Here is a 27,297-nt window from a genome sequence, read left to right as displayed (position 1 = left end):
TCTATTTTCTGTTGTTTTTTAAATGATAACCTATCTATTTCAAAATGTCTTTGAATGACCCTTTGCATTGGTACTATTGAAAAATCATCCATGCTAAATTAAATGTCTTATTCACAAATCCATCCAGAACATGATTCTAAGAGGGTTTCAGATTATTTTTTTTTAAATGTACTTCTAAATTCAGATATTAAGGGATCAAATGTTTGGGCTTGTTTGTTGCAAGCAGAAGTATAATAAGCAATAGAGACAGTAGAGACACTGAAAATTCAGATATTTTATACATTTCCAAATCTAAATTTAAAAATTGAAATTGTTTTGGTTAGAAACTCAGGGATTTTTTCCTTTAGTAATTTGATTCGTCCAAAGGAATTTTCTGCCTTCTTAAGATATTTGGTGTATTTTTTTGGTGGGCGGCAGGAACTACTGTAAATTTGATCTAAGCCACTTTCCATAGACTGGAATGGACAAAATAATTCTTCATTCAGTTTTTGTACGTGGTTTATATTTAACTGTCTTAATGTGATTACTTCTATTACTGGGGCAAAGGAACAATGGTGACCGTCACCTCAGGTATGAATTTTTTCATTCTTTCTACCTCTTCATCTGCTATTAATTTGGGGTTTGTTTGTTTTTTTACCTTTTGGCTTTAATTCTCTAAATGATATTAAAGTATTATCTGAATATAAATCATCTTACTGGGACGCCCATTCTGGAGCAGTGATTTCTCAGGTAACGTCTTTGCCATGACCATTCACATTTTTGCTATTCCTAAAAAAAAAAAAAGAGTAATTGATTCCCTAGATATTCTTTCTATATAAATTTCAACATTAAGGCATCAAGCAGTTGAGCTTGTCCATTGTGACCTAAAATATAATAAGCCACTTAAAGGATATTTTTCTTTGGAGGTTTATAAAGTGAGTCAATTTTTGTCATGGTCTGCTAAGGACAATGTGATTCCTTAAGTTTTTGTACATGGATTGTATTTGGTTGACTTGATGTGATGACTTGGATTACTGGGGGAAAGGAACCATGGTCACAGTCAGCTCAGGTATGATGTTTTTCATTCTTTTTACCTCTTTCATCTGTTATTAATTTGGATTTTTTCCCCCTTTGGCTTTAATTCTCCAAATGGTATTCAAACTTTTGTCTGTGGCACTTTTAGAATTCTGACATATAAGCCTTCTTATTGGAAAGAACATTTTGAAAATGGAGATAGTGACCTCTTCATTAATGTCTTTGCATGAGGTGGGGGTTTTTTTGCTATTCCTGACAAAAAAAAATGATTCTCTAATCTAAATTACATTTCTGATTTACAAATCCATCCAGAACATGCTTCAAATAGGATTTTGGTCTATGGAGAGGAATTTTTTTTTTTTTTTTTGGGGGGGGTAAAAATGTTCTTCTAAATTTAAACAATGGCATCAAGTAGTCAAGTTTCCTCATTGTGGCCAAAACTATAATAAGCAACAATGACACATAAAATCCAAAGATTTTATCCATCTCCAGATCTAAGTAACGAAGTCCAGAATCATTTTGCCATATTTTTTTGTCTTAAGATACTAAGAACCTCATGGATTTTTTTTTAAGAATTTGCTGAGTTCTCAGCAATTTATATATCATGTCTATCTTTTTAAACTACTTGAAGGGTATTTTCGTGTGGTATAAAATAGGGCTTAGCCACTTTAAAGAACAAAATCATTCCACATTAAGTTTTTGTATGTGGTTTGAACTTGGTTGACTTGGTGTGACTACTTCAGGTACTGGGGTAAAGGAACGTCCGTCGTAGTCACCTCAGGTATGTTTTTATCATTCTTTCTACCTCTTGTGTTACTAATTTGCAGTTTTTTCCCCTTTTTCCTTCAATTTTCAAAATGACATTTTGTCTATGGCATTGTCAATGTTCTTAGATATAAGCAACCCTATTGGGAACACACATTCTGGGAATAGCGAAGGTTTTTTATCTTTGCATGACTATTCATTATTTTTGTTTTTTCCTTATATATAAGTTTCTCTAGGCTCAGTTAAATTTTTTTCTTCGTAAATTCAGAACATGCTTTCAATAGGACTTTAAGAGAAAACTGTTCTTCTGAATTTAGACATTATGGGATCAAAAAAATCGAGTTTATCCTTTGCAATCAAAAATATAATAAGAAACAGTGTCACCCAGTAGCCAATCATCTTATGCATCTCCAGATATAACCAAGTCTAGAATCTTTCTGCCACAATATACATTTTTGTCTTTAGGGAGTTTTTTTTTGCTTCAGTAATCTAATTAGTCCCTAGCAGTCTATATGTAGTTTCTATCTTTTTAAGCCATTCAAAATATATTTTTTTTGTCTATAAATTTAGGTTAAGTCACTTATTCATGGTCTGGAAAGACAAAATAATTCCTCATTAGGTTTTTGTACATAGTTTGCATTTGGTTGACTTGATGTGACTACTTTGACATTTGGGGTAAAGGGACAAATGTCGTAGTCACCTCAGGTAAGATTTTATTATTCTTTCTACCTCTAATATCCGTTATTAATTTGGATTTTTTTTTTCTTTTTGTGCTTTAATTTTCTAAGTGATGTTAAAATTTTGTCTGTGGGACTGTTAAAGTTCTGGAACATAAGCAATCCTAGAATCTCATTCAGAAGACAGGGTGAGCTATTATTTCAGGAAAATCAAGTGTAAATTAAAATAGCCCAACTGCCCATTTGACAGAAATCTGTACTTCAGCGAAATGGACAGAAAATTGGTTTACAAAGTTGCAAACATGCAATATGAGTTCCCCCTAGAAAAAAAAATTCAGTATTTTTATGTTTCTCAGTCACTTTTAGGCTGATGTTTTAAATAGGTTTGAAAAGAAACTGCAGAATAAATGTTTAGTGTCAAATGTTTGACACTTAATGATTTTAAAGTAATTAAGGAATGAATATATATATATATATATGTATATATGTATATATGTATATATATATATATATATATATATATATATATATGTATATGTGTATATATATATATATGTATATATATGTATATATGTATATGTATATATATGTATATATACACATACATACAAATTAAGGTTAAGGTTTGGCTCCTAATAGTCAAGCTTCTTGTATGATTACCCCATAACTATTGTTCATTGTGACAACTGGTTTGACTATTGGGGAAAAGGCACTTCAGTCACCGTTACTACAGGTAAAAACTATTCTTTTTTAAGATATTCTTTTTGTGAGTTTTTCTTTGTGATTTTAATGTAATTTTGTTGGATTCACTAGAATCCATTCTTGGAAGAACTGAATTTGTACAGCAAAAATCAAAATGATGGTTTCTCCTTTTGTTTGTCTACTCTGTTTTCTCTCTTCCTTTTCTTCTAAAATGCCATTTTATCGTTTCTGGGTTACTTGAAAGAATTTAGGAACACTGATGCGAACAAAATTACACCATCACCCCAAAACAAAATTAGTTTGCACGATCTGGGAATAGAGAAAAAAGTTATCCTATTGAAATTTTATTAGGTTTTTTCCTAAAAGATGAGAGGAGACAACACAATTTTACTTGACATGAAACGGATTTACTTAATTTTATTCCAGTCCAGTTCTCAGTGATTGTGAAGAGTTAAAAATATATTTCACAGAGAGTTATGTTAATGTATGTTTCAATACTGGAGACATAGAATCTTAGTCACCATTACCACAGGTAAATCTAATTTTTTTCTGAATCATATATGTGTCTTATATGTATGAGGGCTTTTACTAACTTGGAAGGGTTTTGCCTCTGTTGAAGAAACCCATTTTCTCAATTTTTTAATTTCTGAAATATTTCAACCAAAAGATGAAAAATGTCACATATCCAGTGGTAGAAATGAAATCGTTTGTTCTTTCCTCTTTTCTTTTATCACACCTTTATTTTATTTTATTTATTTGTTTGTTTGTCAAACATGTACAAGATTAGAAGTATAGATATGACCCTTAAATATATCATTTACAAAGCATAAATCTGTCTCTCTATTGAATTGTTGCCTGTCTTCTATTGGCAGCTATTTCTATTACTTTTGTCTTCCATTATTTTAATTCTTCAATTCTTTAATTTTATTACTATGGAAAATGAAAAAAAGAGTCTTATGGCGCTTTAAAGACTTAAATAAATGGCCTTTTGTTACAACCTATTTCATGCAATATACCAGATGGTTAAATTTTTTTAATGTATTGACGGATTCTCTCTCTTATCACTAACTTCGGTTATTTTTTTCTTATTATATACTCTTATTATTTTATTTCCTGATCTTTATGGGATTTATCATTTACTCATTATGAGATTAATTTCAAGCTCTGAATTATGTTTTGGGGGAATCCAGCACAGATTCCCATTTGAATTAAGCAGAAGTAAAATTGTGAATGAATTGCCTTTAAACATACTGAAGTTAGAAAGAGGGATAAAATACTGGTTAGATAAAATAAAAAATAGAAAATGTGTATGATTAAAAATAATAGAATTAATATGTTTATTTGCAGTTGGGAGGTTGTGGGGGAGGAATATTGAAACTAAAACAGTTGGACAGAAAACAGAATATTTTGGGATGTTCAGAGAGCAGGTGGTGATAGATTCGTTTCTCAGTTTTAGTATATTTTAAGACTCAAGTTTCATCTGAAAGTGTTTGGGACTCCTAAAATAATTCGGGATGTCTGAAAATAGCCCTAAGTGTTTCGAAAACAACATATGTTTTTTTCGGATCCTCCTCCCTTTTTCAAAAAATAAATGTGATTTATCATGTTTTAATTTTATCAAGGAAAAAAAAAGTTAAGGTCTTTCCTTAGGCATTTGTTTTTGCTGGCACCCTACAGTTTCTGCACATTTTTCTTCTAGAAACCACACACTAAAATGGTAAGGAAAAACAGAATTGTTTATATTGATTCAGCTTTAATAATCACACTTGTTTACTATGACAATCTCTTTAATTAATATGCCTTAACATTACTTAATTGATTACTATAGCAATATATTTTAATTATGTTTCTATTTTTTACAAGTGAAGTATTTCTTAATAATTTTGCACTAAGCCTGTTATTGAAGTGTTGATTGTTTTATTATTTTTAAAAGAATTACTCATGAGGGAAATTGTTGATTTGATTGGGGTGATTTTTTTTAGAAAAGAATGACTTTGTGGCATGAATCAGGATTGTTCTTTTTTTTTAGGGGCAAGTGTTTCTCCCAAAATAACTAAAAAAGTTGTTCTTCAATTTTCTAATTGGAAAAAAAAATTTATTTTATTTTTATTTGGGATTGTTCTGTTCTTATCCTCTATGGCAGAGTTTCAATTTATTTTATCTTGGTGGAATATAATAATTACTGTTATTTGAAATTTCCATCTTTCTTATTCTGAGTGATTGATTTTAAGAAAGGACTGGTCATTTTGGAATTTTGTTCAAGAAAAGGTATTATTTTATTAGTCTTAGTTCATATGGTATAGACTGCAGGGAGCTTAGTACGTGGCAAATTAATATTCCTATTTAGTTAACATTTATTATTTATGAAGTAGAAATGGCAGTTTATTGAAATGTTTCTAAGGGTGATATTTATTTAGAAGATGGTTGATTGATTGATAAGCAGATATTCTTTTCACTGCACAATTGGTAGCCCTGTTCAGCATCTTAACTCCCAAACATTTGGGGTGCTCTGACTAACCCAGAGTTTTCCCATCCAATGTATCTCTAAAGCTTAGCCAGAAAGAAGCACTGCAGATGCTGTCTTCCATAGTATTAGTCTTCCCAACCCCTGTAGCTTTAGCTATATCTGAGGTAATAGTAGCTCAGGTGGGAAGAATCTCTCTGAGCGTCCCTGAAACATGTTTTCCACTTTTGGAAAGATGTTTGGCTTCCTACTCAACTATGCCTTTGAGCATAACTGGAAAAGCCCTGGATTTCAGTAAGCTAGCTTGCAGGAGAGCTTCATATTTCTCAGCTCCAGGATAGTTCTAACAACCTTCAGCTAGAAAGCAGCTGGAGAACCTTAAGCTGTAGCTTTGGAGTGGTAGAAGCAGCTTTTTGGGGGCTTAGCTTCTTGAAACCCATCTAGCTTTCCTCATAGTCAGCTAGAGCTGAGATGAAAGGACTCTCCAAAGCTAGGTGCTCACCTAGAGCACACAAAAGGTTAGCTTAAGGCAAGGGTCTTCAAACTTGGCAAATTTAAGACTTGTGGATTTCAACTCCCAGAATTCCTGAGCTAACATGACTGGAGGAGGAATTCTGGAAGTTGAAGTCTACAAGTCTTAAAGCAGCCAAGTTTGAAGACCCCCTAGCTGTAGGGGTATTTGGAGTGCTTTCTCCAAAACCAGCTTTCTCCTTAGCTTCCCTGAAGGCTAGCTAGAGTCGAGATCAAATGGATCTCCAAAGCTAGGTGCTCACCTAGATAAAATATAAGGTTTAGCTAAAGCTAGGGGCACTTTCTCCAAAAACAGCTGTGTAGGTTTTGGAGAAACCAGTGCTGACTGTCATAAGTGCTCAGTGATGGAAGCTCAAGCTCTTTGAAGGAAGAAGCTCCTAGCTTTTAAAATGCTGAGCTAGGATGCTAGCTTTCCTAGCTGTAATATTTTTTACAGCAATAGCTAGGGCAGGGATCACCAGGTGTCATAAGGTGCCTTTCTATAGCCCCCTTACTCTCTGCTGAGAAACAGCTTGGTATAAAAAAAACAGGTAAAAGTATCAGCTAGCTTCCCTGAATCCCACAGTATGGCTAGGAGTTCATTCTTATTTCAGGTGCAAAAGGCACCTGAATGGCACCTGAAGGGAGGAGTGTACCGCCAAGCCTAGTACTTAGCTAGGGACCAGATGAATGCTTTTCCTCCTTAGCTCTGGGCTTAGAAATTCTCAGAAACCAACCCCTGAGCTAGGAGCATATGGTTGCTAAACTACAGAGATGGCATCTCCTTAAAGCTAAAGGCTTGGCCAGGTCAAAGTTGCTTTGTTCCTCTATTGAGAATTGGCTTAAACAACCATGGGCAATTTCTCTGTAGTTTCTCTGAAAGCTTGTATTGGGTTTGGGGGCATGCTGCACTTGAAATTTACTGCCGGGGTTAGCTGGGATAGCGGGGTGCTAGGAAAGCCCTAAATCTTTCCTACTGATCCCAGTGCTAGCTAGGAGGAAAAAGCAAGCTAAGGTTATCCCATAAGTGAGAGAATCCATGAGGGCAGAGAGGTGTTTGGAGGAAATGATAGCTTTCTGTGAAAACTGCCATTCAATGCCTGTCTATCTTTCAACGGCAGAGGTAGCAAGGGCAGTGGCAATAGCTAGCCCCCCAAAAACCTGAGAGAGTTCCCCATTTAGTCGTGGGTTTAACCATGATGGGGATATAGAATGTAGACTGTCTAAAGCTCATCGATCAGCTTGGAAAGCTGTGATCTTTTGAAAGCTGCAGTTTCAGGAGAAATTGAACTGGGATTGCTAGCAAGCTTACAGTTTACCCCACCCCACCCCAAAAAAGTTCTTTGCTAAGCGTAGCATGATGCGGGAAAGTTTCTAGCTTCTCACCAGCTCATTGGATGCCTGGTGCCAGTTGAGCTGTATGGGAATTTTTGGATCCAGTGTAAGGTAGCTAGAGTCGAGCTAAAGCTTTCTAAAGACCAGTGCTTGGTTAGAGAAAAGCTCTTTTGTTCTCTGATGTTGGAATTCAAGGTGGTCAGGATTCTGGCAGGAGCTTTTGCTAAGATGTTGAAGCCTTTCAGTCCTGGAATTGTTTGGAGTTATAAAAAGTTAAAGCTTGGACAGGGAGCTCAACCAAAATATTCCTTATGGTCTCCGAAGCCAGAGCTCAGTGGGTATCCAAGTGATTTAGGGTTCTGCAAATTATAGGAATTACTCGAGGCAAGACTCCAAGACTCTTTTTCCCTATCCTAAAACTTGTGGCTGTTCTAGAAGATAACTCTATGGCTTTGGAGAAAAAAGAGCTAATTACTGCCAAGTCTCCCATAGAGTTTGCAAGGAGTGTGTGAGCTTCTTAGCTTAGACTCTCAAGCGTTGGAGGAAAGCCGTGAGCAATTTTTCTGTCTCTCTTTCCTTTATTGAGGTGTAGTATCCACTTGGATATGTGCAACCCTTCATTTTAACCTTGAGGTTGCTCCAAAGCTCTAGTTGGAAAAGTAGTTTGTGACAGTTGGATAAAATACAGCAAGCTTTCCAGCTTTCTAAAAATCAAGCCTAGCTAGGAGAACAAAAAAGTTGCCAGCTGTATCTTGGATTTAGCAGCAGAGTAGAATTTGGTATGAGTTATGGGAGGGGGACTTTGGGGGAATAGCTGCCTTTCCTCAGCTAGGTAAATGATTTGACTTGTTCAATTATGCATGGTCAGGAAAAATCAGCTAGGTTTTTCCCCACCTGGTTTCTTGGAACAGTGTTACTCAACCTCATCCACTTTCCTCATGTGGCTAAGGAATTCTAGAAGTTGAAGTCCACATATCTTAAAGTGGATGAGTTTGACAAACTCTGTTCTAGAAAGTCACTACTCATTAGCTCAAGCTTTGGAGGATTCCGGTGGACAGGATACTATGATTTTGCCATTCAGTTGTAAATTATATGATTTTTTTCTGAGCTACAGCTCCGGAGACACAGACAGAGCAATTAGGCTTTCCTTCTGAAATGCAAGTTAAGAGGCATAAAAAGTTCTAGCAGTAGGTCAGCTGCAGAAAGGAAAAAATAACAGAGTTGAAAGGGACCTTGGAGGTCTTCTAGTCCAACCCCAATAAGCCAAGCTCCCAATAAATCAGTGAAACAGCTGCTGGGCTGGTTACTTCAATAATGGTTACTTTAAAGTATAGTCAGATTCAGACCGAGACAAATTTTCCCTTCGTGATTTTGGCATACAAAGTATTCTTTTTAAAAAATGGAACTAGACCAGTCTGGATGGAGAGTAAAAATGAGAGGATCACCTTTTGAGAGGGAGAAGAATCAGTTTTTATCCTGGTCACTGAGAAAGTTTTAGCCCTGCTTGATCTCCAAATTTAAAGCATGACTGGATCCCACTAACACTGCACAATGCACAGAAGCTTTCAGTAGGTGACAAATACAGTTGAATTGTATTAGTATCTCAAAAAGAGCTTTGCTCAAAGGCTGGTGTACTTTCTCCTCAGTTCTTGCACTTCCCGTAGAATAATATGCTTATATCAATTTAGTAAGGGGAAGAAGATACTCATAAGAATCTAAAGCAAGGGTCTTTAAACTTGGCAAGTTTAAGACTTGTGGACTTCAACTCCCAGAATTCCTGAGCTAACATGACTGGAGGAGGAATTCTGGGAGTTGAAGTCCACAAGTCTTAAAGCTGTAAAGTTTGAAGACCCCTGAACATGTTTCCAGAAGTACTTCAGATTGTCAGCCTAATTTGGGAGGTATAAGCAGGTCTGGTTATAATGCTAGAATACATATGGTAGAATTCAGTTTGGTATAGTGGTGAAGTTGCTGATCTAGAAACCAGGACATTGTGAGTTCTGGGGCATGAAAGCTGGCTGGCTGGACTTTCTGTTGGTCATTGACAGGGTTGTTGCCATGAGGGAAATAGGAGAATGAGGCATGGGAGAATGAGGCATGTTTGTGTGTGTGTGTGTGTGTGTGTGTGTGTGTTTCTAAGCAAGAAATCAGGAGAGTTGACAGAATTGGAGCCTAAAGCATAGCCTATAAGAATCCAACGAGAGAACTCCACTTACACAAGAAAATCTGAAACTTTTCTGAAGTTCTTTAAGTTTCTGTGGGAGTATCCTTGAGAGAAAGAGGAGGACAAAGGGGAGAGGGAGGCACCATGAGGAAGGCAATGGTCAACTAAGAGACATCTCAGCCCACAGAAAGGTGGGTGGAAAGTATCTCAGAAGAGACCCTCTCTCATTCCCTAGAAACTAAAGGAAAGAAGGCGACTTCCTTGCAAGATTCAGTTACGGTAGCATTACAATAAATATAGTATTAGTACTCCTGATACTGGTTTCTCATCTGGGCTATCTCAAACAGTTGACACCTAAAAGGAAGCTCTGTGTGTGTGTGTGTGTGTGTGTGTGTGTGTGTGTGTGTGTGTGTGTGTGTGTGTGGTGTTAAACAAGAAAACAAAGTTGACTGTTTTAGTAGCCGGCCAACTAGTAAAGAAAATGGAGTCAAGTACAATGTCCAGTTTGAGCAAATTATCTGGCTGACCAAGATAAAGTTTGGCAACAAGGTCTCAGAGAAAAGTTTGAAATCTGCTTCCACTTTTTGAAAAGAAATGTTTGATTGCTTTGAAATCCCAGCGTGTAGCCTGAGGAGAGAAATTCTGCTTCTGGTTTTCTTCCCCAGACTCGGAAACATTTTGTCAGTTCCTCAGTGACCTCTGAGTAAATGCTATTTTACAAAACATTCTAAAGGATTCCTCCTTTCTGGCACTATGGATAGAGATATGCAGGGGAAGTTTTGACCATTGTTGCTTTCATGAATCTGAGAATGTGTTGTCTTTGAAAGAGATTCTAGACCTGTTAGAATTCTTCTAGTGGTGGGGCAGTAAGAATTCAAAATATTTCCTCCATGAAGGAGATGGGCAGTTTCTAAATTTGAGATCTAACTATATAAGCTTTCACAAGGTTGCTCTCAGTGATTCCTATAACAATCATAGAAAGTAGCTCCATTGATTAAAATATCCTATGACAAAGCTTGGCAAACCATGATTCTTCAGCCATGGGCAGCTAATGGTCAAAAGTTTGCACCTCACTTCATACTTCATAACCCTCCTATTTTAGCTCTCACACAGGATGATTATATGAAGTTGGGATCCATATCAACTGTTAGAACTGGTAAGAAAATCAAGTGAGGCAAACCCTCAGTTCGGTTGCTTTCAATAACTTGAAGATATTTTATTTTTTATTTTATTTATTTGTTCATCAAGCATGTATGAGAAAACAAGTGTGAACATAACATAACCATGTAAATATAAACAGGTATAAATATATACATAATAAATGAGTACAAATAAATGGGAACAGTGACAGGGACAGTTGGCATGCTGGTGCACTTATGCACACCCCCTTACAGATCTCTCAGGAATGGAGTGAGGTCCAGTTTAAGGTTAAAATTGGGGGGTTTGAGGATGTAATAACAGAGTCAGGTAATGAGTTCTAGGCATTGACCACTCTGTTCCTGAAGTCATATTTTCTGCAATTGAGTTTGTAGTGGTTTACTTTGAGTTTGTATCTATTGTTTGCCCATATATTATTTTGGTTGAAGCTGAAGTAGTTATTGACAGGTAGAACTTTGGAGCAGACAATTCTGTGTACTTAGCTTAGATCAGACTATAGGCAGCATAGTTCTAGGTTGTCCAGGTCCAAAATTTCCAGCCTGGTAGCATTGCGAGCAGAGGAGTGGAGGACTCTTCTCATGAAATACCTCTGGACTTGCTCAATTGTATTAATGTCTGTTATACAGTGTGAATTCCAGACAGATGAGCTGTATTCGAGAATTAGTCTGGCAAAGGTTTTGTATGCCCTGGTTTGCAGTACAGTGTTACCAGAGAAGAAGCTTTGCAAAATTAGGTTATGCTTTTTTGGCAATGCTTTTACAATGAGCTATGGGGCTTAGATCTTTTGAAATGAGCCACTATCAATGAACCACATATCAATGTATCAATGAACCACATTTGAACCATGTATCAATTATCAATGAACCATGTATGAACCACATATCAATGTATCAATGAGCCACAATGTGCACTCTGCAAAAATCTGGTTAAATCGGGAAAAGTCTACATGAATATTTGTTCGCCTTCTCTTCCCCCAAAAAGCAAGGCTCACCTCCTTTTGTGAGCTCAATCCCCGCTGAGCATGTAACAGCTTCCAAATCCGGCATCCTTCTCTTTTTCTTCTCCCTCAGAAACCCCAAAGGCCCCTTCTCTTTTCCCACTCATCCCATCTGGGGACAACTCAGAGACCATAGATATCACCATTGGATGTCTTGCCAAGAATTTTCTGCCAGATTCAATTGATTTCTCCTGGGATAACCAACGAAACGAGAGTATCGGCAACCAGAACTACATAAAATTTCCATCTATCTTGTCAAGTGGAACGTACACAGCAGTTTCTCAGGCTAAAGTCCCACGGAGTACATGGGATGAATTTCAATTGTTCTACTGCAAAGCCACTCACCCGCAGGGCAACAAAATAGTCCCGGTTGTTCGACAATGTAAGTAAAATTCCTTTATTCCATCAAGCCATGTCACCCACAAGCATGTAGGAGACTTTCATAAGGTAGTCAATCAGAGGGCATTAGAAGCTAAACATAACGTGCGCTTGTAGAAAAGTTAGCCTTCTTCCTAAATCACTACACCTAATTTCCTTTGCTTAAAACAGATAATTAACGAAGTCTTATTCCAACCTGACATTTTCTACCCGGGTGATTATTTCTTCTGAATGACACATTGAGATACTTTCATTTCCCTCAAAAACCAATCTTCTGACTACAATTGAGATTGGATATGGCTTCTTCTTGGCCATGGGAAATGAGTTCTCTGAATATGCTCTCACCAGTACCCTGTGTTGGGCTCTAGGGATGAGCCTGGGGTCTGGAACTAAACCTGGCTCATCCTTGTTTCCTATAGATCCCTATTTTTGAGACATTTAGGTAGAAATAGATATATTTCTCAGTTATGGGCTATAATGAAAGGCCAGCAGACTACTTAGTTTATCCAGTGGTTTTCTAGATAGAACTGAACACACAAGTCTCTCAACATTACTACAACTTCTGAATCTTCACTTACATTATGCTTTTAAGGTGTTGAATTTCCTTGGCCTAATCATCTGTCTTTCTTGCAATGTTCCAGATGAGGGGGGACCACCATTGGAACCTACAATGCTCATCCGTGCACCAATCCTTAATGCGTTTTCAAGTATCTACCTAAATTCCACTGTTACCTGTGAAGTTAGTGACCTCTGCTCTGGAGACGTTGCCATCCGTTGGCTTAAGGAGAACAAAGAAATCACCACTGGCATCACCACCAGCAAACCTGTCCCAAATGGTCATGGGGGATACACCATTAGCAGCAAAGTTGTCATCACCAAGGAAGACTGGGTTTCTGAAAAGAAGTTCACCTGTGAAGCAAAAAGAAAGGACACCACTATCCTTTCAGAGGCATTCAACTTGCTATCTTTCTGCAAAAGTAAGTGGGTTTTTCTTCAAGAATCAGAGTAAGGTGGCTAGTTATGGAAAAATCCTTTCCTCAAATGCTCCTTTAGATTGAACACTGAGTTATTTAATTTTGGTGGTTCTGTTTGAAATAGACAAACTCAGAGAGCCCTGAGAAATCTACATATTCACCCATGTTTTGATGTCAAGGCAGAGAATTCTCTTTTCTCTGACATGCCATGCTTAGAATTTGAACAAAGGAAATACATTCTCCTTGTTCATAATTGGCCAGGAAAAACAGAACAAAATAGTGTATCGAGCTACTTAACATCAGCATTCCTATTTCAAAGTCCATCATTGAGATTCATTATTTATTTATTTTAAAAAACTTTCATGGATCCATACAAAACTACTGTGACAGATTCTGGAAACCCTATCAAAACTCTCAGAGATAAATCCAAAGAGAACATTTGTATATTTCTCAAAGGTGAATAGCAGCAGGTCCCTGGTACATATTTTTTTTCCACCTGAATGTAGACTACACCCTGCATTACATAAATCAAATTCTTAACTACTATTTAACACATTTTAATAATCAGAAGACAGCAATCTCACATAAGTGGCTCACAATATGCTTGTTATTAAATATGGGAAAGGTAGGAAAAAAATTGTACAATTTACTGATTTCTTGTTCAATGGAACACTGTTCTTATTTTCCTTTGATTCCCCCAGGCAGTGGCTGTTTAGATGTTACCGTGGAAACCATCCCCCCAGCTTTTGCTGATATATTCCAGACCAGCTCGGCCAACCTCACTTGCAAAATCTCCAACATCCCTGTTGATGCAGACTATTCAAAATTGAATGTCACCTGGACACGAGCATCAGACCAGAAGCAACTACACACTGTGATGACCAACTTCCTAAGCCAGGGCAATGAGTTTTACTATGTCAATGCTGTAGCCACAGTGTGTGCAACAGAATGGAAGAAGGATGAAACTTTTACCTGCAAAGTGACATTTGAAGATGTACTTGTCAAGCCAATAGAAAAACCCTGGTGAAGGAAAGTGGTGAGTTTCTTGCTGTGTTGATCCATGAAAAGCATTGGGGGGGTCATTCATTTCAGGAGGTTTCCAGTTGAATGAGATTAACATCTCATGGATTAAAAGCATTCTCTCCAGAGTAGGCATGGATCCTTAGTACATCCCTCAGGATACCCCCAAATTATCCTTTTCCAATTGCCTTGATTGACATCCCCACGAATCCTATTCTTGATCTGATACTTGTGACTCTTCCTTAACTCTCATCGAGCACATGTCATGAGAATCCAGTTTCCACATCATGGTGGCCCACCAACATCCCCCACCCCCGCAATTCCACTCTTCTTATATAGAGACAAAGCACCTTCTCACCTTCCCCTAGGAAAAAGTTTGCATACAACTTGAGACCACACAGATCGACAGACAGCATAAACGTAATTATTCTCTGGCTGCATTGATCTTGATTGGCTCCTCTAGACAGCTGGGCAGCATGAGCAAAGGCATCTAATTCTGGCCTAGTTATTCCACATGATTGTTTTTCCCCCTTTCTCTTGTCTACCTTAAATGGACCTGGGCTGTTTTCTGCCAAATGTGAACCTTCTACCTTTAAGCCAATGAACTAAGCTTTGTTCTATGACAAAGGGAAATGCCTTCAGCATTTAAGAGGAGTCTCACCTAGAAGCAGCTACACTTAAACATCATCATCATCATCAGAGGTGTATTCAGCAGGTTCTGACCAGTTCTGGAGAACCGGCAGCAGAAATTTTGAGTAGTTTGGAGAACTGGCAAATACCCCTTCTGACTGGAGATTTTCCAGTATCCTTCCCATGCCATGCCCAGTAAGTCACGCCACAGAACCAGTAATAAACATTTTTGAATCCCACTAAGTGATCATTATCTTTTAACGACCCCAAAATCCCTTGTGGCCGGGGAGTCTGGATGACCGAATGGAGCTAGCAGAGTGTTTAACTGGCCAGGTGCCCTTCCTATCATCAATGCAGGAGTGTGCAATACAGTTAAATATGATAATGCGTACTAAATACATGTATACTAATGTATCTTCACCCTTTTTCCTTTTCTCATTGTTCAGTTGGTGAACCAAAAGCTCCCTCTGTCTACGTCCTTCCACCTTCATTAGAAGAGCTGAATTTGCGGGAAACAGTTACCCTCACATGCCTCATCAAAAATTTCAATCCCGGCAACTTTTTTGTACGATGGCTCCAGAATGAACAGCCAGTCAGTGAATCAGTATACTTCACCAGCAAAGCCATATCAGAGTCCAAAATACAATCCAAAGAGTATTTTGCCTACAGCATGTTGAACATCAGTGAACAGGAATGGAGCGCAGGGGATTCCTTCACTTGTGTGGTGGGACATGAAGCCTTGTACTACGGCTCAATTCAGAAGACTGTAAACAAGAACACGGGTAAACCATCCATAGTCAACGTCTCCTTAGTCCTCTCCGACACTTCCACCCCTTGCTATTAATTGTCAACCTAATTTCTTTTGAGAAACCTCCACTTACTCTATCTCCACTAGCCTCTGCTTCTTCTGCTTCATTGCTGATACTTCGATGGAAAGTTTTTGGTGATGAAGGCAGATCTCTAAGGAAGGAGGTGTCAGTGTTTAATCAGTAGCTCGCCACCTTTTTCTGAAGGAATTAAATATTTTGCAATAAAGTATTTTTCTCAAAACAAAAGAAAAAAAATAATCTGGCTTTTTGTGAGAAATAGTGATGATGCACAAACCAATACTGGAAATTCTGACTTCCTCAGGCACTACATTCCTTAATCCTTTCGCATTTATTTCTTCGACCAATAATGCCTGTACTTCATCTCCTTCTGTGGCATAACGGTCCTTGGAAAAAGGCTGTTTTAGAAAGCTGTCAGCTTCCCTTTTCTGTACTGTCATAGTTATCTACTTCCCACATAAATTCCCAGTTTGGGATTATTCATCTTTTCAGATCATGCCATTCTGTATAGGCGCATCCTCAGACCATTCACTTCCCTTTTATTTTACAAGCAAGGAGATGTCTCATCCATTGGGTGTTATCTGGGGCTACAATTACATCCTTTGTACAAGACAAAGAAGCTCTTAAGAAAGTGTTTTATCAAAGTCTAAAGCATACTAAAATAATACCCCAACAAATCTTTAAACAGAGCATAGGAACTTAATATCCACAATAGGAACACAACTAAGTAAATATTGAATACTATATCATGCATCTCAGGTTTCACTCAGCTAACACAGCTCCAGTTCCAAACAATCTCTACATTATTTTTTAGTTCTAAATAAAGTAAAAACTGTAAACACCAATTCAACAAAGAGGATACACAAACTAAAACAGCTTGGCCAAACAATATAAAACATGTGTTTCTATGGAGACTCATCATATGTGTAATCGTCAAATAGTAAATGCACAAAATAATAATGATGATGACGTTTTGAAAGTCAGGGAATGACATTTGAGGTTTTCTGCAAAATCATCTAGTCCATTTCAACAATTCTTGGCACAGAGATGTTCTTCTATAAAAAGAGAACTAACAATGTTTTAAAAGAAGGCTGCCATTATTTGATTCATCGTGAATTTTTATAATCAAGACATTATTTAGAAGATCAAATACTTAGAACTTCAGGACAATAAAAGATTATCCTATGCATTAAAACAAGATCAAAAATTAAGGTTTGAAAATCCATGCAATTTAATTAAATTATCCATGGATACACAACTAATTAACAAATCACAAACATCTATGAACACTCCTTCATTGTGTTAACCCAACTGAACATTCCAGCATCCTTAAGAAAAATATCACTGATTACTTTGTTAAGTCAACAGAGATGAAATGAACTCAAATCTGGTATTTTTTAAAAGCAATAAATAGTTTATACATTAAACAGACCTACAATAAGCTGCTTAAATTTTCCATACACCCTGAAAATTACCCATTGAATTTTTATTTTAAAAAAGCATAACACTGACTTAGTTAATAAAAAAATATACAATTTCCCTTTTTGTTTTTTTGAGCAAATGAATATTTTCATAATGAGCAATCATGGTCTTTACTCTTGTAAGCAGGTAAATGCTTCAAAACTTCATCAAGCAAATGCAACCAGCCTAAACTTCAGATTGATACTCTTCTGGTGTACTCTTGTGCTTTGCTTAAAAATGTTCCAGACAAATTGTTCTCTGTGAGTTTTAAGAGTCCCAAACTGGCTACCATGCCAGAAAAGGCCAAAGAACTGTTGCTTCTCCTCAAAGAAGACCAGAAGAAAGAGAAGGTGTTGATGCCCAGGGCCAAAGTGCACATTGGAGACATGGTGATCCATGCCCTGAATGCTCTTTCTTCTCTCCCAAAATATGAGAAAGAATATTGACAATAATATAACTGAGGAAACCCCTCAGCTGTTTCATTTGTATTTCATGAGGATGTACTCAAGGGAAGGACCAAAAATATTCAGTGCTACTATTGCCTTTTCCATCTATCCTACTCTCTGAGGCTTCTTAGTAATGTTAAGCCATGCACCATCAACCACAGCACTTGAAAAGACAAACTTCATCTTCACCCTCATCTTACAGCCAAATACTGGCCATCTTAAACTCAAAATCACATTAGGAAGACCCACCCATTTGAACTCCCAATAGCTTTGTATAGATGATAGTCCCCTTTAGTGTCCTTGCGGATCTGACTTAGTTACCTAACTAACCAGGTTTAGATTATTTTACCCAAAATAACAGAGTTGTTAGGATCCTAGGAGATCTTCTAGTCCAATGTTATAGGGGTTTGCTGTGTAGGCAGCACTATCCCTCACTAGCATTCATCTCCATGGTTCTATGATATATTTCCTGCCTCTCTGGGATTTATCTCTATCTGCTCCTGTGAGGCAATTTCCTGTGTGTGTGTGTGTGTATGTATGTATGTATGTATGTATGTATGTATGTATGTACATACACACACACACACTTCCAATGATGGTTTATGGCTTTTAACTGCATTTTGATTAAACTTGAAACATCCAGCCCCCAGGAAACTTTATATACCATTTCAGACAAATGTTGTCCCATTTCTTCTTAAAAACCTCCAGTGTTGGAGGACCCACAATTTCTGGAAGCAAGACATGCCACTGATTAATTGTTCTAACTGACAAGACTGTTTATAGAGAGCATGCACATAAGTCTCTCTTTGTACTCAAGGAAACTTCTACTACTTCAGGAATCAGGAATTCAGTATGTACCAGTTTGCTCATACATTGGCATTCACCCATCCAGTTGGATGAAATAAAACATGCCAATGTGATGGAAAGGATAGAAGGCTGACTTTAAATACTGTAAACCACAAATTCAATTCTAACAAGCCACAAAACGTACTAGAGACTTCAATCAAAACAATTAGAATTGGACTACGTATACTGATTGAAACCTCTTTGAAAGACTCAGATTCATTTTAAATTGGTGGCACATATTTTTTAAAAAAGCTCCCTTCCAATGACATCCAAAAAATGAGACATCTCTTTGACCCAAATTAGCGTGTTTTTCACAACGGATATATTCACAATCCTTCCAGAAATTGTAGCCAACCATAATTCACAATCTATGATTGCAAGTTGAAAGAAACAAATTGTATATTCCAGAAAGAGAAATGTTATGTCATGTTTTGGAGGGTATCAAAGAGAGCATTCCATCAAATGGATTCAGAAAGCAAGCTTTGTATTGAATTCATCAAGAATTCATGAAATCATCCTTAAGAGTTCAGTTCTTCATGTTAATTGCACATGGTGATAAGCCAATATTGCACCACCTTGCCAACCCAAGGTGAAGATTTTAGATCAGTTTGAATTGATCCCGTCCCAACCTGTCCAAACTTCCCACATCAACTTTCTTCCCACAAATCTGCAGGATCTTTTGACTTGTGCAGATGTGGTGGGTTGAATAATCCTTCAGCCAAGCAATAGTCATCACTCATTTGAAAACAGTCTTTAGAAGTCTGTAGTGAGTAGTCACAAAGGTGATTTTTCAAAAGGCAACTGGACTGTATTCTCCTTGAAGATGTTTTGCTTCTCATCCAAGGGTCTTCTTCAGTTCTGACTAAATGAGAAGCAAAATGCCTTCAAGGAGAAATCAAAGAAAAGTTGCCTTTGGATAAAACATCTTTGGGACAACCATGACTTGGGTGACTGAAAATCTCCTTAGACATCTGTAGAGGGTAAATCCCCCTTTCTTTTTTATTCCTTCTTTGGGATAGTCTGAAGAAAGGCCATCTCCTACCATGCCAAGGCTTCACTAAAAGAACTCATCTCTTCTTTCTCTGTTAGCTCCCCTCTGCTTTTCTCCACTATTATTTGCCATCGTCTGGCATTAGCTGTATTTTTGTGTATCGCATTTTCCCTGCTCTATAACATGCTCTTACATGCTACCCTTATCATATATGCTGTTTAGCATCAATGCACCCTTACTTCTTTCTGAACTCTAGACCTTTATATGTTGTCCAAAGGTTACATAGGTGGAATTGTGGACTCAGAAGATGAAGAAGAATTCCAAAACCTCTCATCAATCCTTTCCACTTTCATCATTCTTTTCCTAGTGAGCCTCTTCTACAGTACCACGGTGACATTCATTAAGGTAAGACATGTAGACTAGAAACAGTAGACTATATGCAAGTAATTTGCCATTGATCATATTTTCTAAATAGAGAATGGGTAGACTTTAACCTCCAGTTATCAATGTCCACTATTGGAATGGATCTATCTATCACTTATTAATATGGAGAGATATAATATACAATTAACAGAGTTGGAAGGGACCTTGTAGGTCATCTATTTCAATACCCTGCCCAAGCTGGAGACCCTATGACATTTCTGACAGATGGCAGTCCAGTCTCTTCTTTAAAGCTTCCAGTGATGAAGCTCCCACAACTTCTGTTCCATTGGTTGATTGTTTTCACTGTCAGAAAGTTTCTCTTTGTTTCCAGGTTGAATCTCTACCTGTTCAGTTTCCATTCATTATTCCTTGTCTGGCCTTCAGTGCTTTGGAAAATAGCTTGACCCCTTCCTCTCTGTGGCAGCCCCACAAATATTGGAAGACTGCTATCATGTCTCCCCTGGTCCTTCTCTTCACTAGACTAGCAATTTTGGCTGCCTGCTCTTTCATTAGAAAGTAGCATTGAAGGCAATAGCTTCCATTACTACTCAACTTATATCTGTTTATAGTTTCCACTGTGTGGTTTTTATGCTCATCAATCTGCATTGCAGAAAAGACGAAAGCAAACACGTATTATCAACTTAATGAACTTAATGTATGTATATTAAAATTATGGCAGTCCCAATATCTCAAGGGCTGCCATAAAGAAGAGAGAGTCATGCTAGTCTCCAAAGCACCTGAGGGTAGGACAAGAAACAATTGATGGAAACTAATCAAAGAGAGAAGCAACTTAGAACTAATGAAAAATTTATTGGCAGTTAGAACAATTACCTAGTAGAACAACTTATCTCCAGAAGTTGTGTGTGCTCCAACACTGGAAGATTTTAAGAAGAGATTGGATAACCATTTGTCTGAGGTGGTGTAGGGTTTCATGCCTAAGCAGGGGTTTGGACTAGAAGACTTCTGAGGTACCTTCCAACTCTGTTACTCTATTGTATATGTATGTGTATATGTATATGTATTGCAATATCAAGCAATATTACAGATTGAGTTGAGAGCAGAAGGGATAAATCAATTACTAGATGCAACTTTCAAAGCTGTAGATTTGGTAATAATTTGTAACTTATTTTGGTTGTCTAGTTGATAATGGGAGAACTCGCCATGGCCAATTGGCTGCAATCAACTTGCCATTGGGACAATTTGTCAAAGGGCAACTTGCCGTGGGACAATCCACATGGGGTAACTCCATGCAATAAATATTATCTGTCACTGTTTCTTTGACATTATTTCCATTGACAAAAGTGGAAATAATGTAAAAGAAACAGGGGTGGATAACATTTATTGTGTTGAGTTATCCCAGGTGGAGTGCCCTGCAGTGAGCTGGCCATGGCAAGTTGGCTACAACGAATTGTCCAAGGCCAGGCCAGTCCATTGCTCTGGTTCAGTGTTTCACTAAGAGAATTCTGCCAGTTGGAAATTGTCCAGATTTTCTCCTTTGTGGCCTAACTGCTTCCTTCTCAACTTTCTAACTAGTGGTTAGATTGCAGTTTTGCAGGCTATTTCTGTTGACTGCCAGCTGCCTGCAATTTGGCAATTTGAATCTCACCGGGTTCATGGTTGACTTAGCCTTACATCCTTCTGAGATGGGTAAAATGAAGACCCAAAATTGGAGGCAATATGCTGACTGTGTAAACTGCTTAGAGAGGGCTGTAAAGCACTGTGAAGTGGTATATAAGTCTAAGTGCTATTGCTATCTTCTCACTCAACTTGTTCCTACATATCTTCAGATTCTTCACTGTTGTTACCCATTCTAACCAATCCTATTTCCCCTCTTACTTTCCTTTCTTCTTCTCTTATTTCATTAAATCACCAGTACATAACTTTGAAAGAGAGATAGATAGATAGATAGATAGATAGATAGATAGATAGATAGATAGATAGATAGACAGACAGACAGACAGATAATGGGCTGCTGGAGGTTCACAGGGGTTCAGGAGCTAGCTAAGAAAACCTCCAAATCCCACTTCTGTCTGGCCCTCCCGCCCCTCCCAGGATTCCCACGTGGTCCATTTTAGATGCAGGTAAGTGCAGGGCGCACACAGAGGCTCAGGGAGCATGAAAAACAGAAGCTTGGGAAGGCAGGAAACAGGTCCATTTCTGGCTTCCAGAAAGCCTCCAGAGCCTGGGAGGGCAAAAACATCCCCCCACCACCCTGGTGCAGGAGGCCGACTAGACCACACTCACCATGGCCACGCCCACCCAGCAATCAGGCAGAGAACCTCTTGCTAAAAATTTTGAAGTCCACCCCTGGATAAATAGAGATAGATAGATAGATAGATAGATAGATAGATAGATAGATAGATAGATAGATAGATAGATAGATAGATAGATAGACAGACAGACAGACAGACAGACAGATAGATATTGATGGAAGAGGGATAGAGTTCCTCAACACTGCCTGATTACTTGCATTTTCTTTTATTGTTCTTTCAAGCTCAGAAACAAGATGGCAGAAAATTGGCAGCTTGATTTTTTTCTATTGTGAGGTAGAAAACACAAGATTTTCAATCCATACCTATCATGCTTGTCCCTTTCCAAAAAAAGTTGGTGTGGTGGACCTCAATGGTGGTTTTTTCCCCTTCAAAAGACTTCTGGGCTGTTTTTTTTTTCCCTTAAGGAAGAAGAAGAAAACAATCTGTTTCTCATCCAAGAAGCTTCATCCACTGGATCATTGGATGAAGCTTCCTGGATGAGTAGTGAAATATTTTCTTCTTCCTTCTCAAAGAAAAAACAGTCCAGTTGCTTTCTGAAGAAGAAGAAGAAACCCTTTGAGACAACAATGACCTGGATGACTGAGAATCTCCACAGACATTCTGGTGTTATGGAATTATTCAATGCATAGAAGACAAATGGAAAATTCTGGGTCCATCCAGATGCATGGGCTTGTCCCACACAGTTTGCTTCACAACTCTGTGGGTTGCAACCATTTTCCCCAAAGGACATTGAATGTATCATCAAAAGGTTGTCCATACGAGAGCAGTCAGACCTGCTCATGTGGATCCTTATACTGTAGATCAGACAGATATATCAGAAGATTTCTGGTAGGATTGCTACATATCAGTCAGACGCAGCATTTACAACTTCATAATTACATCTGACCTCTGAATGTCATGCTAGGAACCATATTCCACAAATCAAAGATTTGGGTTAGGCAAGACCTAGCTTTCATTTACATTTATGTTTCCAGATATACTTAGACCAAATGTTCACTAGTAATTTATCCTATCTTCTAAAGTCATTGGGTTAAAATAACAGTAATGTAAATAGGCATGATGGTGTCTGAACAACAGTTGAGCAAGACTAGAAAATGATACAGTTCTGATGGAATCCCACTATAATCTACTATGAGAACTATCTATCATTCATCTATCTCTATCTTATCTATCCTATCATCTCTATCTATCATCTATCTCTCCCTACCTTCCTACCTAACATCTATCTATCTATCTATCTATCTATCTATCTATCTATCTATCTATCTATCTACCTATCTACCTATCATTTCTATCTTTCTACCTATCATCTCAATCTATCTATCTATCTGTATGTCTATCTATCTATCTATCTATCTATCTATCTATCTATCTATCTATCTATCTATCTAACTACCAATCTATCATTTATCATCTATTTATCTATCTATCTTTATATAATTATTTCCCCTTCATATTAGAATAGAATAGAATACTGTATTAGCCAAGTGAAATTGGGCATACAAGGAATTTGTCTCCAGGGTATAAACTTTATGTGTACATGCAAACAATGAAGTGATATAATCATAAGATACTACTAGGAGATAAAAAGACAAAGATGAGAATAATAATAGCAATACAGCTCTATTGCATAGGTAGATATCCTTAGGCATAAGAAAGTGCTGTGGAAAATAAGTGTGATGGCACTGGTGGGGGCTCTATCTTTGTTTCTACTGGTAGCTGTTTTGACATGCAATTACCAATAGCGCCATCCCAAGAGAAGCAGTTGAAACAGTTTGTGTCCAGGATGTGAGGCAGGGGTGGGATTCTACCAGTTCGCACCTATTTGCAGGAACAGGTTGTTAACATTCTAAGCAGTTCAGAGAATTGGTTGTTAGAAGAAATTACGGGCCTAATCCTGTAAGGAAGGCAAGAAGGAAACATTCTGGTGTTGCTTACAGAAACTGCCTCTCCATTAACCCTTATTACATTCTTGGCAGGACTAGACTTCCTATCTCTGGAACTTCTCTGGATTTTTTTTCCCCTCCTTTGTTGGTACTTTGCTCATGTGGAGTGACCATTCAAAGTTACAATGGCACTGAAAAAAGTGATTTATGATCATTTTTCACACTTACGACTGTTGCAGCATCCCCACAGTCATGAGAGGCCAAGTGAGGAAATGCATGCCTCGATGTGAGTGATATTGAGTTGGCCACACCCAGCCAATAACATGACCACCAAGCCATGTCCACCCAGTCAAATGACCACCAAGCCACACCTACCAGCTAAGCCACACCCACAAAACCGGTTGTCAAAAAATTTGAATCCCATCCCTGATGTGAGGAGTCTGTAGTTAATTTTTCAGCCCTCTTTCTGATCTGTGCATTATACAGGTCCTCAATGGAAAGCGGACTGGTTGCAATTGTTTTTTTTTCCTGCTGTCCAAACTACGGCGGCAGTGGCACAGTGGTTAGAATGCAGTACTGCAGGCTACTTCTGCTGTCTGCCAGCTGCCATGTGGCAGATCGAATCTTACCAGGCTCAAGGTTGACTCAGCCTTCCATCCTTCCGAGGTTGGTAAAAGGAGGATGCATACTGTTTGCAACAAGCTGACTCTGTAAACCATTTAGAGAGGGCTGTAAAGCACTGTGAAGCAGTATATAAGTCTAAGTGCTATTGCTAACTATCTTTTGAAGTCTGTTCCTGTTTGATTGTTGTGCCAAATCAGACAGTTATAGAGATAGAAGTGACAGCCTCAGTAATTCCTCTGTAAAACTGTATCAACAGCTTCTTGGGGCAAATTAAGAAATTTGACTGACCATATATCTCATTTCTTATATTGCAACTATAACATTTTTAAAATCTTATTTCTTATTTCAGGTGAAATAAAAAAGACAGATGCTGTCCTTCTACTGAACATCTACTTCTGTAAAAGGAGAAAGGATTTATTTGAGAGGGGCTGGAATTTTTATCTTGCTTTGTATCATAGCCTTAAAATTCCATGTGAGCTGAGAAACCTGGTTGTTTACAATTTAGCTCCATGGAGAAATTTTGCTTTATTTTGTTGTGTCATTTTCTGTGTGATGTATATCTTTGTGGATACTTCTCTGTATCTTGATTATAGTCATTGTTTAATCATTGTTACGATTTTTTTGTCAAAATGGTCTGCCTGATCTGATACCCTAAAGGGGACTTACAGCACTTTTAATCTTCATATAAAACAGAGAGGCGGTAACTGCACAATTTGTATTAATTAGAATGTCCTTTTTTATATTGAGATTGTCAAACAGTGCTGTAATAAATATCTATTCTTGATGAATGAACCGTCTCACTGGTGAATTGTTACTGTTACTGAAGATGTTCACAGTGGTTATTACAGAACTCCAATTTTCTTCTCTAACAAACTTGGTTAAGCATGGGTTTAACTGGTTTAGCCTGGGTTAAACTGGGTTTCTGGATTGCAAGATGGGGAACACTGGAGGGACATAACTTTTTGAATTCTCTCCAATGCCTTTATAAATATAGCCTATACCTCTGAGGGGGGAACTGCATGATAGGATGCCTAAATCTGTTGTGGATAACTGAACTGGGAGGAAAAGGGGATTAAAATGAAATAATGAGTAATATTTTTCTGCGTTGCTCAATTTTTTCACCCACAGGGGTTGTAAACCCATTTTATGGATCCAAGGCCCTCTTAAAGCTTCCCTTTGACCACATCTCTCTCTCACACACACACACACACACACAGTGGAGTGGAAAGCCATAAAGATTAAGCAAACTCAGGTTTCTCTTTCGCACCCCAAAGTTTGCCTGGTATTGAAGCTGTATTGAATAGGCCAAGGAGATGGAACATAGAATAATAGAGTTGTAAGGGATCTCAGAGGTCTTCTGCTACAACTTCCTGCTCAAGCAGAGACCTTATATCATTTCAGACAAATGGTTGTCCAGTCTCTTTTTGAAAGCCTCAAAGGGAGTGATGGAGCACCCACAACTTCTGAAGGCAAGCTATTCCGTTGCTTGATTGCTCTCACCATTAGAAATTTTATCCTCAGTTCTGGTTGCTTCTCTCCTTGGTTAGTTTCCATCCATTGTTTCTAGGTGTACACACTCATCTGATGTATACCCTTTCTTGGTGTACACATTCTTCTGCACAGGACAAAGAGATACACACACTCTGCACTCATCCCAAAGATGCTTTTTTCAGGAGGCAACTGGACTTTCTTGTTTTTCTTTTGAAGATGTTTCACTTCTCATCCAAGAAGCTTCTTCTGCTCTGACAAGGGAATGGAAGGATTTGTATTCTTATATTTATAATGTCTTCAAAGAAAAAAAAAACAAGAAAGTCCAGTTGCTTCCTGAAAAAGCACCTTTGGGACAACCATTTCCTGGGTGTCTGAGAATCTCTACAGACTTTTAGCTATACAATTTGGGATGAATACCCTTTGAATGGTGTGGGGGTAGAAATGGATTTCCAAAGGAAAAAATTGCAGACTACAGGAACCAGCAGCACCCCTCAGGTGACCCTGAGGACACAGATAAACCTCTAAGTGCTTCAATGACTCTCTAAAAAGATGCAAATGACCAGCTGTCTGCAATGAATATCAATCCTTCCATTCCCTACTATCTGTCAGAACTGAAGAAGCTTTTTGCATGAGAAGCAAAATGTCTTCAAAAGACAAACAAGAAAGTCCAGTTGACTCCTGAAAAAACATATTTGGGACAACCATGACTTGGATGACTGAGAATCTCTACAGACTCTGTGCACTCCTACTTATTTCAATCATAGTCAATTGATCAGCAGAAGAGGTAACTGTAAACAAACCTTTTGGCCACAGACCAATCTAAGTTAATACATGAAGATACATTTAAGCAAAACCATTTTTAAGTTGTCCCAAAGGTGCTCTTCAAAAGGCAACTGGACTTCCTTGTTTTTTTCTTTGAAAACATTTAGCTTCTCATCCAAGAAGCTTCTTCGGTTCTGTCTGAAAGGTGAAGAATGGAAAGATTTTTATTGCTTAGAAGTCATCTAGTCATTAACAATCTGTAGGTCTGTCATTAGCTTAACAAATATTTCAGGGTGCTAATGACCAAATAACTTCTAAGAAACATAATTCTTTCCATTCCCCACTATTTAGCCAGAACTAAAGAAGCTTCTTATTTGTGAAGTGAACTGTTTTCAAAGAAAAAAAAATCAAGAAAGTTCAATTGCCTTTTGAAAAACACTTTTGGGACAATCACGAACTGGATGATTGAAAGTCTCCAT

The 27,297-nt window shown here is 37.8% G+C and overlaps 1 long non-coding RNA gene and 1 gene segment (V, D, J or C); both read left to right on the top strand.

Annotated features, from left to right (window-relative positions):
• The first annotated feature begins 930 nt into the window (after positions 1-930).
• On the top strand, positions 931-15,852 carry LOC113448741 (immunoglobulin heavy constant mu-like). The segment is given in 5 exon segments: positions 931-1,048; positions 11,860-12,168; positions 12,806-13,145; positions 13,844-14,174; positions 15,235-15,852. Coding segments are annotated over 4 exon segments (990 nt in total).
• A 3,776-nt stretch (positions 15,853-19,628) lies between these two features.
• LOC148124311 (uncharacterized) lies at positions 19,629-25,347 on the top strand. Its single transcript, XR_015739893.1, has 2 exons — positions 19,629-19,764; positions 24,915-25,347. It is a non-coding gene; the product is annotated as an uncharacterized LOC148124311 (long non-coding RNA).
• Positions 25,348-27,297: the final 1,950 nt, after the last annotated feature.

Source organism: Pseudonaja textilis, chromosome Z (genome assembly GCF_049901715.1).
Source record: "Pseudonaja textilis isolate UNSWEBS1 chromosome Z, rPseTex1.2, whole genome shotgun sequence".
NCBI classification, from domain to species: Eukaryota; Metazoa; Chordata; class Lepidosauria; order Squamata; family Elapidae; genus Pseudonaja; species Pseudonaja textilis.
Note: the sequence above shows the minus strand (reverse complement) of the source record. Positions and strands in the feature narration are given on the sequence as shown.